The sequence below is a fragment of the Protopterus annectens genome, chromosome 7.part0 (assembly GCF_019279795.1).
Source record: "Protopterus annectens isolate FY-2018-M chromosome 7.part0, PAN1.0, whole genome shotgun sequence".
Classification (NCBI taxonomy): Eukaryota; Metazoa; Chordata; order Ceratodontiformes; family Protopteridae; genus Protopterus; species Protopterus annectens.
Window position 1 is genome coordinate 1,076,350,933 of NC_056739.1, and position 16,187 is coordinate 1,076,367,119.

At 41.3% G+C, this 16,187-nt stretch overlaps 1 protein-coding gene across 1 annotated transcript in view; it reads left to right on the forward strand.

Annotated features, from left to right (window-relative positions):
• Positions 1-16,187, forward strand: part of LOC122806875 (calcium/calmodulin-dependent protein kinase type 1-like) — a 1,135,755-nt gene that overhangs the window by 1,025,725 nt on the left and 93,843 nt on the right. Inside the window, exon 8 of the mRNA XM_044077647.1 lies at positions 12,309-12,421. Coding sequence (XP_043933582.1) covers positions 12,309-12,421 — 113 coding nt within the window. The remainder of the gene's footprint in view (positions 1-12,308; positions 12,422-16,187) is intronic.

The following is a 16,187-nucleotide window of genomic DNA, read 5'->3' on the forward strand; positions in this document are numbered from 1 at the left end:
GCTGTCTTTTTTTACAGTATTAATTATTTAGTATCTTCCTCATTGCCATTATCCTGAAACTTAAGAGCAATTTATTTTAGTTCTGCTTACCCAATGCTATTCTGTCTGTAGCACTGGTAACCCAAAGCTATTCTGTCTGTAGCACTGGTAACCCAAAGCTATTCTGTCTATGGCACTGGTAATTCAAACCTATTCTGCCTGTGGCACTGGTAACCCAAAGCTATTCTGTGTATGAGACTAGTAATCCAATGCTATTCTGTCTATGATACTGGTAACCCAAAGCTATTCTGTGTATAAGACTGGTAATCCAATGCTATTCTGTCTATGATACTGGTAACCCAATGCTATTCTGTCTGTAACCCTGAAATCCACGAAGACAGAACTCAGTACAAAACAAAACCAACTCCACAGCAGGTAGAATCCAATAGCAGTTTATTTTCCAAACAGGTTTCCACACAGTTAAGCACTTTCTTCCCTGAATCGGGACTTCTTCAGAACAAATTGCAAACTAAAACACAGTCCTTATAAAGGATAATCCCACCGTTCACTCAATAATTAAATCATAAACATCATTAGTCATCATCATCATCTTCTTTCAGCTGTTCCCGTTAGGGGTCGCCACAGCAGATCATCTGTTTCCATTTCTTCCTGTCCTCTGCATCATGCTCTTTCACACCAACTGCCTGCATGTCCTCTCTCACCACATCCATAAATCTTCTCTTAGGCCTTCCTCTTTTCCTCTTACCTGGCAGCTCCATCCTTAGCATCCTTTTCCCAATATACCCAGCATCCCTCCTCAGCACATGTCCAAACCAACGCAATCTCGCCTCTCTTGCTTTGTCTCCAAACTGTCCAACCTGAGCAGACCCACTAATATACTGATTCCTAATCCTGTCCATCCTAGTCACACCCAGTGCAAATCTTAACATCTTTAACTCTGCCACATCCAGCTCTGACTCCTGCCTTTTCGTCAATGCTACTGTCTCCAACCCATATAACATAGCTGGTCTCACTACCCTCTTGTAGACCTTCCCTTTCACTCTTATTGGTACCCGTCTATCACAAATCACTCCTGACACTCTTCTCCACCCATTCCACCCTGCCTGTACTCTCTTCTTCACCTCTCTTCTACACTCACCATTACTCTGAACTGTTGATCCCAAGTACTTAAACTCATCCACCTTTACCAACTCCCTGCATCCTCACCATTCCTCTACCCTCCCTCTCATTTACACACATATATTCTGTTTTAGCCCTGCTGACCTTCATTCTTCTCCTTTCTAAAGCATATCTCCACCTCTCCAGGGTCTCCTCAACCTGGTCCCTACTCACTACATATCACAATGTCATCTGCAAACATCATAGTCCATGGGGTCTCCTGTCTAATCTCATCTGTCAACCTGTCCATCACCACTGCAAATAAGAAAGGGCTCAGAGCTGATCCTTGATGTAATCCCACCTCCACCTTAAACGTATCTGTCACTCCCACCGTAGTCCTCACCAATGTCACACTACCCTTGTACATATCCTGTACCACTCTTACATACTTCTCTGCCACTCCCGACTTCCTCATACAATACCACAACCTTCTCTGTATTTCTCTAACAACACTATCAGAGCAAATATTGCATCTGTAGTGCTCTTTCCTGGCATGAAACCATACTGCTGATCACTAATCATCACCTCCCTTCTTAACCTAGCTTCCACTACTCTTTCCCATAACTTTAAGCTGTGACTGATCAATTTTATCCCTCTGTAGTTACTGCAGCTCTGCACATCACCCTTATTCTTAAAGATAGGTACCAAAACACTTTTTCTCCACTCCTCAGGCATCCTCTGACTTTCCAAAATTTCATTAAACAACCTGGTTAAAAATTCCATTGCCATTTCTCCTAAGCACCTCTATGCTTCCACTGGTATGTCATCTGGGCCAACATCCTTTCCATTCTTCATCCTCTTCATAGCTGTCCTTACTTCCTCCTTGCTAATCTGCTCAACTCACTAATTCACTATCCCCACATCATCCAACCTTCTCTCTCTCTCTCATTCTCTTCATTCATCAGCCCTTCAAAGTACTCTTTCCATCTACTCAACACACTCTCCTCACTTGTGAGTATGTTTCCCTCACTGACCTTTATCACCCTTACCTGCTGCACATCTTTCCCAGCTCTGTCCCTCTGTCTAGCCAATCGGTACAGGTCTTTTTCTCCCTCTTTAGTGTCCAATCTCTCATACAACTCTCTATATGCCTTATTCTTAGCCTTTGCCACCTCTCTCTTTGCCATGCGCCTCATCTCCTTATACTCATGTCTACTTTCTTCATCTCTTTGACAATCCCACTTCTTCTTCGCCAGCCTCTTCCTCTGTATACTCTCTGTACTTCCTCATTCCACCACCATGTCTCCTTGTCCTCCTTCCTCTGTCCAGATGTCACAACAAGCACCTTCCTAGCAGTCTCCCTTACTAGCTCTGCTGTAGTTACCCAGCTATTCGGTAACTCTTCATTGCCTCCCAGTGCCTGTCTTAACTCTTCCTTGAACTCCACCTCACAATCACCCTTTTTTAACTTCCACCATTTAATCCTTGGCACTGTTTTCACACTCCTCCTCTGCTTCTTGATCACCAACATCATCCTGAAGACAACCATTCTATGCTGCTTAACTACACTTTCCCCAGTCCCAACTTTACAGTCTCCAATCTCCTTCAGACTGGCCCTCCTACATAGGATATAGTCCCCCTGTGTGCATCTTCCTCCACTCTTGTACGTCACCCTATGCTCCTCCCTCTTCTTAAAATAGGTATTCACCATAGCCATGTCCATCCTTTTCGCAAAATCCACAATCATCTGACCTTCTGCATTCCTCTCCTTAACACCATACCTACCCATCACTTCCTCATCCCCTCTGTTCACTTAATCCAACATGCCCATTGAAGTCCACTCCAATCACTAGTCTCTCACCCTTGGGTACACTCACCACCACTTCATCCAACTCACTCCAAAATTTTTCTTTCTCATCCATCACACACCCAACTTGTTTAGCATATGCACTAACAACATTCATCATTACACCATCAATTTCAAGCTTCATAAACATCACTCTGTCAGACACTCTTCCTTCACCTCTTGGCATACTGTTCAGTTAGGATAATCCCTACCCCATTTCTTCTGCCATCCACACCATGATAGAACAATTTGAACCCGCCTCCTATGCACTTGGCCTTATTTCCCTTCCATCTGGTCTCATGCACGCACAATATATCAATGTTCCTTCTCTCCATCATATCAGCTAGCTCTCTCCCTATACCAGTCATACTGCCAACATTCAAAGTTCCTACCCTCAGTACTACACTCCTAACCTTCCTCCTCTCTTCCTGCCTTCGGGCATGCCTTCCCCCTCCTCTTCTTCAACAGTAGCCCAATTTCTGCCAGAACCCTGTTGGCTAACAGTACTGGTGGCGGTCGTTGTTAACCTGGGCCTCGACCGATCCGGTATGTAATTATGAAATCATTAGTACAATCAATTAAAAATTAAACCCAGTGAATTTGTTAAAATCATGAAGCATCAATAAAACATATTCATGTGCATTGTCATAAAGAAAATTACATAATTAAAAAGAGTGAAAAAACAGAACTCAAAAAATCTTTTTACCCTGCAGAAGCATCCATCAACCTAAAATATGCTTCTGTTTCAATAAACATGAAATATTAATATTTTCATTAATACCAGGGAGCTGGGTGGCATCTAATCTTCGTTGACACCTAAGTTCACATATATCCAAGTGTACATCTAACACTCTCCCTTGGGCATCCTTGACTAACTGCTGAAGAACCAAAAATTTAAATATATGTTGATCATGCTCTTCTAAATGTCTACTTAGAGCATTAGTCATTTTATGATTCCTGCTATCCAAAAGATGTTCCTTGACCCTGTCTTTTAATTGCCTGAAGGTCTTCCCTACATAAAATGCGGGGCAAATTTGACAGCCAAATAAACCACATTTTTGCTGTTACAATTGTGATGCCCTGTTATATGTATGTCGTTACCATTCAGCCTAAAGCAATCTTTGGTTTCCAACAAATTCCTACAGCAAACTCCCATACCACATTTAAAGTTCCCCCGGTTCTAGACCAAGCCAAACCATCTTTGTTTCCTTTGGATTCCAAGATGTTCTTAAATGACCTATCTCTCCTGTACACTACCATTGGGGCCAGTCCAACTTTGTTACTAATATTATGGTCATATGACAAAATCGCCCAATTTCGTCTGATAATCTCAGCTATTGCATCACCATCAAGATTAAAAGTTGTAATAAAGCTAAGGGTTCTACTGGGCTGATTAGTGATATCAGCCTGAGGAACTTCAGCCCTCAAAACATTTGCATCCAAACTTCTCAAAATGGGCTGGTAAGTTCCATCAGCCCGTTTCCTCATTACTTCCTTAGCAATTTTACATATCATTTGCAGGGGATACCCCCTTTTCAAAAACATTTGAGTAATAAAATCCACCTCAACATTAAATTGGATATCCTCACTTACCATGCGGGAAGCCCTCACCATCTGCCTTTTACAATGGACTTCTTTTGGTAATAAGGGTGCCAACTCACATAGTCCAAATAGGAGTTAGAAAAGGTGGGCTTATGATAAATCTCTGATGTAAATTTACCATTTCATTTATCAACCCTTAAACAAATATCCATATAAGTGATGCATTCACTACTATGGGTAAAGGTAAACTTCAAAAAGTCAACCGTCCCATTGATGTAGTCCAGGAAATTTTTAGGAGTTCTAATGTGCCTTCCCATACAAGAAATACGTTATCCAAAAATCGAGTATAACATGAAATACGCTCAAAAATTACTCTTGAAGACAGTTCCTGCTCCCAGTATGACATCATGTAACTGGAAAAAAATGAGGGCACAAGCCGCCCCCACAGCCACTCCAGTGGCCTGCTTGAAATATTGGCCCTCAAAGTACACATAGTTATTTTTTAAAACTAATTCCATGAGTACCAACAGCTTATTAATCACATCCCGGTCATACATCTCTGTTTTCAGTAATTGGGCCTCCAACCAGTTAAGGCCTGTCTCATGAGGTATTACTGAAAATAAATTACAAACATCTATGGTTACTAAATATGTTTTACTACCCACTACTACAGTATTTATCTTCTCCAAGAAATGCCATGAGTCCCTACATATGTATTGGAAACAGCTTAACTCCTTTTGCAGTTGGAAATCCAAAAACTTGCTCATAAAGCAGGTCTTTGCCCACTTGCCATCAGCTATTGGTAGGATTATTTAGACCTTTGTGTATTTTGGGGATGCCAGAAATGTTAGGGACCATGGGGTAATCATTCCTAAGAAATCTATATTCATCCTCATTTAACTGCCCTTCCAGGACCATATCCTCCAATGTTAAATCAATGATCCTATTCATTATGTTTACTTCATTGAGGGAACTCTCTTCATATGTACCATCCATTAAAAGCATATTCATAGTATTAGAATAGACATTTGAATCCATTATTGCTAGTCCACTGCCTTTGTCGGGATTCATACCCCAAATATTTTTATCTCTAATTTCCAAAAGTAAAGTATGTTCATTCTTGCTTAAATTGTACTGGGGCTCTGCTTTTTTCCACCCTAAGGTCCTCCTAATCTCTGTTTCACACGCTTTCTCAAAGACTCCCAATATAATTGTTACTACCTGATCACGTGCAATTTCATTATTAAACCATATTTTGCAATTAAGTTTCCGCACATATAACTTTAAGTCAATAAGTGTTTGTCCCACATTTATCCCTTCTACTAGAGACAAAGGTCATTCCCTTAGATAACAAATTAGCATGTTCCAAGGTTAATGCCTTACTTGAATAATTATATGTCTTAAAATCACCTGAACTGTTGTTAATAGTCTGTGGAACAAGCACCTTTTCATTTATTAATGCTATTAAAATCTCTAAATTGTTCTCCTCATCATTACTGGCCTCTATAGACTTTCCTATTGCAGTTCACAACTCATTTCATTTTCCAAAGTAAATTTATATCCATTGATTTTAAATAACTGTCTGCTCAATGCCGTACACTTCATTATTAAGTAACACATCAGTGCATACAGTATTTACATGAAACAGTTCATTAATTGCCAAGTCCATTAATTTTTCTGGTGAAAATTCCGCGTACTCTGGGCTTTCAGTCTTGCCCCTTGACTGCTGTAGTCCCTCTGTCCATCCCCAAAAAATAAGGCTGTTGCTGTACTCTGTCTCTTATCCACTCCGAGCACCGCAAATCACCTCCATCTTGCCCTTGCTGTTGCATTTCCTGCTGTTGAAAAGAGTTTGGAGATGATGTCACTTCCTCTCGGTTTCCTGTGATCTGGTTGGCCCTCCAACTACCATTGCCATGGCGACTGGATGAATGCGGGTAGACCAGCCCTTTTTGATATTCATTAATGTCTCTTTTGATTTTTTTACATTTTCTTAAAAACATCACTGCAAAGGTTGTCAACCTTACTGTATATGTTAACATAGTTGGTCTGAAAGCGATCGAACAGCAAATCATTTTTATGAACCTTTCATTGTCCTTGAGGGTTTTAGATAAATCCTCCAAAGCATGGGTGTTATATTTTAGCATAATATTCATCAACTCCATTCTGTTGCTATTCTGTCTGTAGCACGGGTAACCCAAACCTATTCTGTCTGTGCCATTGGTAACCCAAACCTATTCTGTCTGTACACTGGTAACCCAAAACTATTCTGTCTGTGGCACTGGTAACCCAATGCTGTCCTGTCTGTGGCACTGGTAACCCAAACCTGTTCTGTCTGTGACACTGGTAGCCAAAGCTATTCTGTCTGTAGCACTGGTAACCCAAAGTTATTCTGTCTGTGGCACTGGTAACCCAAACCTATTCTGTCTGTAGCACTGGTAACCCAAACCTATTCCATCTGTGGCACTGGTAACCCAAAGCTATTCTGCCTGAGACACTAATCTCCCACAGTTATTTCTCCTTGGGAGACCAGTGTCCCAACATTATAAATGATGTTATGATCCACAGCTGTTTTCTCAGTGACACTGGTAATCCATTGCTATTCTGTCTGTGTCACTGGTTATTCCAAACTGGATTGTTCTGTCTGTGGCACTGGTGACCCACTATTGTGCTGTCAATGACACTTTTAACACAGGACTGAATTGTTCTCTTTGTGATACTGATAACCCAGAGCTATTCTATCCACAACATTGATAAACCCAGAACTGAACGTCTCTGTTTGTGACCCCTGTAATCCAGAACTGAACTGTTCTGTCTGTGACCCTGTAACCTAAAACTGAACTGTTCTGTCTGTGACCATTTAACCATGAGCAGAACTGCTGTGTCTGTGACCCTGTAACCCAGAACTGAACTGTTCTGTCTGTGACTCTAACCTTGAACTGTTCTGTCTGTGACTTTGTAACCCAGAACTGAACTGCTCTGTCTGTGATCCTTTAACCCGGAACTGAACAGTTATGTCTATGACCCTGTAACCTAGAACTGAACAGTTCTGTCTGTGACCCTTTAATCATGAACTGAACTGTTTTGTCTCTGATCCTTTAACCCTGAACTGAACTGCTGTGTCTGTGATCCTGTAACCAAGAACTGAACTGTTCTGTGTGTGACCCTGTTACCTAGAATGGAACTGTTCTGTATGTGACCCTGTAACCAAGAACTGAACTGTTCTGTGTGTGACCCTGTTACCTAGAACTGAACTGTTCTGTGTGTGACCCTGTTACCTAGAATGGAACGGTTCTGTCTGTGACCCTGTAACCAGGAACTGAACTGTTCTGTGTGTGACCCTGTTACCTAGAATGGAACTGTTCTGTCTGTGACCCTGTAACCAAGAACTGAACTGTTCTGTGTGTGACCCTGTTACCTAGAATGAAACTGTTCTGTCTGTGACCCTGTAACCAAGAACTGAACTGTTCTGTGTGTGACCGTTACCTATAATGGAACTGTTCTGTCTGTGAACCTGTAACCAAGAAATTAACTGCTCTTTCTGTGGCCCTGTAACCTAGAACTGAACTGTTCTGTCTGTGACCCTGTAACCAAGAACTGAACTGTTCTGTGTGTGACCCTGTTACCTAGAATGGAACTGTTCTGTCTGTGACCCTGTAACCAAGAACTGAACTGTTCTGTGTGTGACCCTGTTACCTAGAATGGAACTGTTCTGTCTGTGACCCTGTAACCAAGAAATTAACTGCTCTGTCTGTGGCCCTGTAACCTAGAACTGAACTGTTCTGTCTGTGACCCTGTAACCAAGAACTGAACTGTTCTGTGTGTGACCCTGTTACCTAGAATGGAACTGTTCTATCTGTGACCCTGTAACCAAGAACTGAACTGTTCTGTGTGTGGCCCTGTTACCTAGAATGGAATTGTTCTGTCTGTGACCCTGTAACCAAGAACTGAACTGTTCTGTCTGTGACCCTGTAACCAAGAACTGAACTGTTCTGTGTGTGACCCTGTTACCTAGAATGGAACTGTTCTGTCTGTGACCCTGTAACCAAGAACTGAACTGTTCTGTGTGTGACCCTGTTACCTAGAATGGAACTGTTCTGTCTATGACCCTGTAACCAAGAACTGAACTGTTCTGTGTGTGACCCTGTTACGTAGAATGAAACTGTTCTGTCTGTGACCCTGTAACCAAGAACTGAACTGTTCTGTGTGTGACCCTGTTACCTAGAATGGAACTGTTCTGTCTGTGACCCTGTAACCAAGAACTGAACTGTTCTGTGTGTGACCCTGTTACCTAGAATGGAACTGTTCTGTCTGTGACCCTGTAACCAAGAAATTAACTGCACTGTCTGTGACCCTGTAACCTAGAACTGAACTGTTCTGTCTGTGACTCTATTGCCTAGAACTGAACTGGTTTGTCTGTGACCCTGTAACCAAGAACTGAACTGCTCTGTCTGTGGCCCTGTAACTTAGAACTGAACTGTTCTGTCTGTGACCCTGTAACCTAGAACTGAACTGTTCTGTCTGTGACACTAGCAACCCCGAACTGTACTGTTCTGTCTTTGACACTGGTAATCCAGAGCTATTCTGCCTGGGACCTCAGAGTCCTACAGTTATGAGTGATATTGGTGACCCAGAACAGTGCTGTCTGTGAAACTAGTAATCCATACTGGTTCTGTCTCTAATACTAATAACACAGATCTGTCTTGTCTGTGATACTGATAACCCAGAACTGTTCTGTCTGTGACACTCGCAACCCAGAGCTATTTGCCTGTGACTCTGGTAATCTGGACTTGAAATGTTCTGTCTGTGATACTGGTGACAAAGAACTGAATTTTTCTGTCTGTGACACAGATGAGCTAGAACTGTTCCATCTGTGACATTGGTAAGCCAGAGCTGCTGTTCTGCCTGGAACATAAGCAACCTAGAGTTAGCAGGTTTGTTATGTCCCAGAACTGTGCTGTCTGTGGCATTGGTAATTCATACCTGTTCTGTCTGTGACACAGGTAGCCCAGAGCTATTATGTCTGTCACACTGGTAATCCAGAGTTACATTGTTCTGCCTGTGACATTGGTGACCCTGAACTGTGCTGTTTCTGACACTGGTGATTCAGAACTAGAATTAGACTTGAAGTGAGAGACAGCTGTGGTGTAGAAAGGATCAAACTCACAGTAATATATATTCTGCACTCTTATGGTTGGAGGGGGCAGTCCATTTTAAACTTCTAAACTTATAAGAGCAATATATAAAATCTGTCCTTGATTTTGGCAAACTCCCCACCCCCATTATTTTTAGCTTTGTCTAGAGCTCCTGTGTTAAGAGGTGGCGGGTATAGTGCACATCACGCACTTAACTTTTTCTTGCTAAAATATCAATAACCTTAATTAAATGCCCAACTCAAACCCAATGAACAGGAGAGGAGCTTTGTGATGCAGTCTTGGAAGGGTGTGGCAGGGTAAGGCCTTGGACTTTAATTTGTCATTTTCCATAGGAAAATGAGGGTTGTTATTATAGCAAACTGAATGTGCATTCATTTTTGGGGGTGGGGGTGGCAAAACTGCACTCATCTTTAGAAACCATGTCTAAAATTACTGTTTAGTGAAACCTTTGAACCACACATCCCAACCTGCAGACATTAGCCCTTGAAAAATAAGAAGTTAGCCTAAAAATCTAGACATCTTATTAGCACATAACTCTTCCCACTTCTTGTAGGAATGTGGGATACTATTCAGAAACAAGTTTAAAAAAAACAGAGAGACAAAAATGATGGAAAATATGGAAAACTATAAGCACATTGCAAAATTCTACCACATAAGGTCACAAAAAGGAGTTCTTAAGATATGTCTCCTCTTTCTTTAAATTATTGTTACCTGTAGTATGTTGGTCATGTATTGTGTTTTCTATGTACTAGACAGTTTCAAAAATCACGTGATGAGGGAAATTCAAAAACATTGTGCAAAGGGCTATATCAAGCCTGAGAATAGAGACATACCTCCAAAAATAGGGACATCTAATATCAGGCCTAAAAATAGGAACATTCCTCCAAAATAGGAACAATTTAGAGGTCTGCAGTTCAAATATTTTTTGTCTCTCTTTTAAGACAAATCATAATTATTTCTAAAGGAGTGAGAAAAGCACAATTTTGCGCATTCTAGAAGTCAACAGATTTATTGTAACCTTGTTTTTGGTCTCCTGGAAGCCTTTACCCCCCCCCCCAAAAAAAGTGTATCTGTTAGTTTGCATGGGGAGTATAACAGAACAGAGAAGTCATGTAAGTAGTTGTTTTGAAACAATTGTGTTGCAAGATGGTAAGAGACATTTACAGTAATAAAAATATAAATTTTTTTTATAAACTTTTTTTTCTGAAATTCCAGTAGCTAATGTATTAAATAACTGGATATGCCAAGCTTTTAAAATCTGTTTCCTAGAAAATACACTAACAGATGGGTTTTGTATGATTTAGATTTATGAAGTACTGAGCAGTTTGAATTTCCTGCCTTTTAATCAGAGCCATTTGACTATAAAAAGCCTGTGGAACCCTGAAACCCTAGCTGTCACTATAAAGTTTTTAATTTACAGGTTGTGCCATCATGTGTCCAAAGCAATGCAGTCTTGTGCCAAGTCTGTGTATAATGACTTTATGTAGTAAATGTGCAACAGTCAAAACAGATGAAGTTTAACAGAATTTGCCGTGTTCATTTGATTTCATGGTGTCCTGAGTGCATTTAAGAAGAAGAATAGGAGAACTAGTCATTCATTTTAAGGCAGTTTTAAATTGCCCTTATTTTCTAGTGCCATATTAGCAGAGCCAGTATTTTAGTGTCTGCATAGACCAGCACTTGATAGGGTTTAATGTATGTGGGAAGCATCACTGCGCTCACCTCTCATATTCCACTAGGTGGCAGTATTCACTACACAGCAGTAAGAAATGTCTAAATTGTTCTTTATAGGTTAGAGATATATACTTGGCTTCCCATCCACTGGTAAAAGTTACACTTAAATAGCGTCAGGGATTGACTCTGCTTGACATGAACAGGAAGCCTGTTCCACAACATGGGGATCCTTTGAGACACATATTTGTCTCACCAACATGTCATTTATTTCACAAGCAAAATTTAAATCCTTGACTGCCGTAGTTCACATGCTGTTCATTTTGTGGATGTGCAAAACGTCCATCAGGGCTGGATGCAAGGATGCCTTATATGCCAAGCATAGATCGCCTCTCAGTAACCAGTAGGAGACTGAGATCACATTAGAAATCTTTCTTTACTGACAGTGTTAGGCAGCAGGGAATCAAAACAAATATGCATTGCTGTTAGGTGTCCCTCAAACAGCGAATAAGAGCCAATGGTCTGTTTATAACACAGGCATACTCACATGCATGCTTAAGAAAGTGTGACCTTTAAATGCATGCATAACGAGCATCTCGAATCTTGAACTTGGCTTCTGTTGAGAAACAAGTTCTCAGCAAATGATGTGGCTCTCCATCAATTTAACTGCAGGGTCATTCTAGGGAAAAAAGTGAGGGTTCTCAACTTCAAGATGTCAGACTGTGATAAAATGGATACTGCCAAACCAAGCCATAGGAAAATGCATGAAGGTAGTGGGGAAGAACATTGGTGATGCATAAAAAGTATCATCACAGAAGCAACACACTTTTGTGTGAAACAGATATGCAAATCAAAATACATAAAAGACTGGGGCTGTCAGAATGGGATGAGAGTTTTGACAAATAGATGAGACAAATTACCAATCTGCATTGTCTGTTTACTATTTTCTTTCACATGCTGCAGTCTCTGTAACTCCTTTTTTATTTTCCCCTCAGCCTCTGTGGTTACCCTCCTTTTTATGATGAAAATGATGCAAAGCTGTTTGAACAGATTCTGAAAGCAGAGTATGAGTTTGACTCCCCGTACTGGGATGACATCTCTGATTCTGGTATGTATGCCTTTTGGCACCACACTTCTTACAAATGACATGAGTTATGAATGCAAAGTACTGACATCTCAAGCAAGTTTTATTCTGGTTGTGTAAAGCACTGTGTTTGTTACATGTAACTAACTATTTATATAGAAAAGCTGCTCTCTGATGTCTGTACAAGATGTGAATGTGCAAGGTGCCTTCCGCTGAACATATTTCTTTGTGCAGTATGACAATTGATACTAATGATAACTTATTTTGTTTTTCCTCTTTGCAAACAAGATACATTGTTTAGAGATTACAGAAGTTCACAAAGTTTAAATGGTATTAAAAAAAAGCAATTTAATAAAAAGTGTTTAAAACACAGTGACAGTTTAAATAGTGCACAAACCCAAGCAAAATGAAGATGCATAGTATTATGGACACATGACAACTAGAACGCTAGCTCATCTGACACCCTGTGCTGTTCCACAATCTGGTTCCCCTCAACTCTGTGAGAAGCAAAAATAAATAAATGAATACATAGATAAGTAAAGGTAAAGTTCCTTCTCTGAATTGGTATTCCTCACTCATCTCTCTTCTAAGGAGCATCTGGTCCTCTGTGCCCTTCCATTCTTAATTTGATAAGCAAACAAAAACAAACTATTACTACTTTTAAAAACTGTAGTAAGCCAAGCACTTCAGTCTTGATAGCAAAAGCAGTATTTCATTTCTGTACTGGCATTCCGGTATGCCGATATTGGAATGATTGCCTGTCCTGCACTACTGACTGATCAGCATCTGCTGATCATACCTCGTGGCACCTTGCACTTGGGGTGGCTTGCACCTTTCTGCAACACATGGGTGCTGTTTTGTGCATTATATGGCTTACCAGACACATGGTACAGAGTGTCTTCTTTTCTCTCACCCATATGGTTGTGAGTTGATCCCTCGATGTTGCATTGCTGTTAGGGTATAAGTAGAACATTTATTTTTATTCACTGCCAAACCCTGCATTTGCTGCAATCATTCTGAATCATTCTGTTTATGCCCTTCATATATTCATTAGCCTGACACTCTGCTGCTAGCCTTAAAGTAAACACTTCTTGGTAACTACATCCTTTCCTGGAATAGGTGATGCTCCTGCAAGAAGAAAAGAAAGGGTTTGATGAGGCATTAACACAATTAATGTTTATATATATATTAATGTTTATATATACTGCTTTTAGTTAAGAAATGTTTGTTTGTTTGTTTGTTTCTTTTGGCTTTTCCTGATTAGGGGTCGCCACAGCGGAACTCCGGTCTGCTAATGATTGGCAGTAGATTTTGATGTGCTGGCTTGCCAGACCTAACACACAACCTTCAATGAAGGAATGCCCATTCACGCATGTCGTCACACAGAAGACGCTCTAACTGAGAATCGAACGGGCAACGTCTAACTGTGAGGCGACAACGCTACTGCAGCACCACCACCGCAGTATATCAAGAAATGTACAGAGTGATAAATAAATAAAAATAATTTAAACCTTTAGTTTTTATCAACCTCTTTGTCAACATTTTTTATCTATTTGTTAACCAGGTAAGCCCACTGAACATGTGTCCCTTTTCAAAGGCAACCTGGTTTGGTGACTTGCTCAATGTCACACACCAGGCAAATGGAAGTGGAAGGAATGATGAAAGTCTGCACCTTTCACTACAGAAAACAGCTTACAGAGTTAATCCTCTGCGCTAAGTGCCATATGGAGTTCTTGCAGGTTTTGAGCACTCTAGGCTGCTGTGGAAAGTATGTTCCCTGCTGGCTGTTTCTCTGCAGTTGGCTAGGATGTTGTTAAGAGTTTCTGCAGGTTGTGAACATTTCAGGTTACTGTGGTGAGTTGATTGCCTGCTGGTCATTTTTGTGCAGCAAGGCCTGATGCATGAGAATTTCTGCAGGTTGGGAGCATCGCAGGTTGTTGTAGTGAGTCTATCACCCGTTGGCTGCCTTTCTGTAGTTGTTGGAAAGAATATCTGAGAGTTCTTGCAAGTTGGGAGTACTGCAGATTTCTCTGATGAGTAGGCCAGATGATATCTGTGTTTCTGCTGTAGATGTTCTTCGTGTTTCACTGTTGCAGTCATCACATTTGGATTATCCCTGCCAGGGTACCCCTTGGCCGGCCTGAATACTAGACACTTAGTATTTCTGCATCAGTTGCTGTCACTTGAGGACTGATGTCAGGTCATCAGTAGTATAAAGGAAGACATCCGACACCATTACATCAGTCTTTCTTGCTGTGGAGCCCAAAACAGAAGCAGTAGTGCCGGTCGGCCGCTACCTGAGTTTCATTTCTGAATTGAAGTTGAAGTCTTCAAAAGCTGAGTACCCTGTAGGGGATCCTTTTTTCTTGCACTAACCAATGTCAGAAAAAGTTAATAATTATCTCTCCTGTGGAAAGCAAATACCACACCGGGACTTCCACTCTTACTGCATCACTTGTCTAGGCCCAGACCACGACATCCCTCGTTGTCGCTTCTGTGCTTTGTTTAACGCCAGAACTATTCATTGACGGGCCATTATTGTAGACAGATATTTTCATTTACAGTCCTCAACTTCTGATATGGCTTTGGTAAGTCATCTGACAGCAGATCTTCCGAAAAAATGTAGAAATAAAAACAGAGACAGACCGCACTGGACCAAACCTTCTGGCGATGCTTCTGTTAAGCTGGTCATCAGTCCTCTGGAACTCAGTGAAGCGCTTTCACAGCCCCTGATGCCCACTTCAATTAATTCGCAGGCCACTACCAAGACCCTGTTAGAGTCTGGTATGCCGCAGAACTCTTCTTTGTCTAAGAATCCTGTGGTCGTCTCTACCTTGGCTGGATCTGGAGCCACTGTGCAGGCACTGGCTTGCGAGGAAGTCCTTCACAACACCAAATCCCGACATAAACTGACACCTTCTTTCGAAAACAACTGAGTTCTTTAGGCCCGGGGGTCGAACCACACCCAAGAAACCGACTACCCATGCCCAGACACCTGCTCCCTTGCCTTAGTCTCAAATGCTTAAAATGGTAGAATACCTTATGCTGATTAGGGGAAGCCAAGCTACTCCCTCAAAAAGGAAAAGGGATCTGTCTCCAGTAGCTTTGTCTGAACAAGAGTCAGATGAGTCCGATGGCTCTGACTATGAAGACATGCAGCCCCTCTCCACATATGAGGATTCTGATGCAGAGGAATCCATTCTTTCAGCCTCTCCCCCAGATGTAATTTTCCTTTGGAGAAATCCTGCATACATTAAGGGAGCATTTCCAGTGGGAGAGTCAAGACTACCCACAGTCTAAAAAGAGACTCAGAGAGATGTTCTTCATGTTTCACTGTTGCAGTCATTACATTTGGGGTAATCTGCATGCAGGTTGCCCTCAGTCGGCCTGATTAACAAAGTCTTGGGTCCTGTGTCAGTTGCTGTCCCTTTTTTCATGACATCATGTCGTCAGGGGTATAAAATATGCAGCCGATGCCATTACATCAGTCTTTCTTGCCGTGCGGTGCCCGAAGCAGAAGCAGTTTGCAAGTGCCGGTCAGCCGACTCCTGAAATTTTCATTTTCGAGTTTCAGATTCGAAGTCTTCAAGTTAAAGCTAAGTACCCTTTGGGGAAACTTTTTCTTGCTCCTTACCGATGTCAGTAAAAGTTAATAATTGCATTAATTTTGGGAAGCAAATACCTCATAAAGATTTTCATCTGTACTGCATTCCTTGCCTAGGCCCTGACCACGACGTACCTTGCTGTCGGTTTTGTGCTTTATTTAATCAATGTACTATCCATCGTTGTT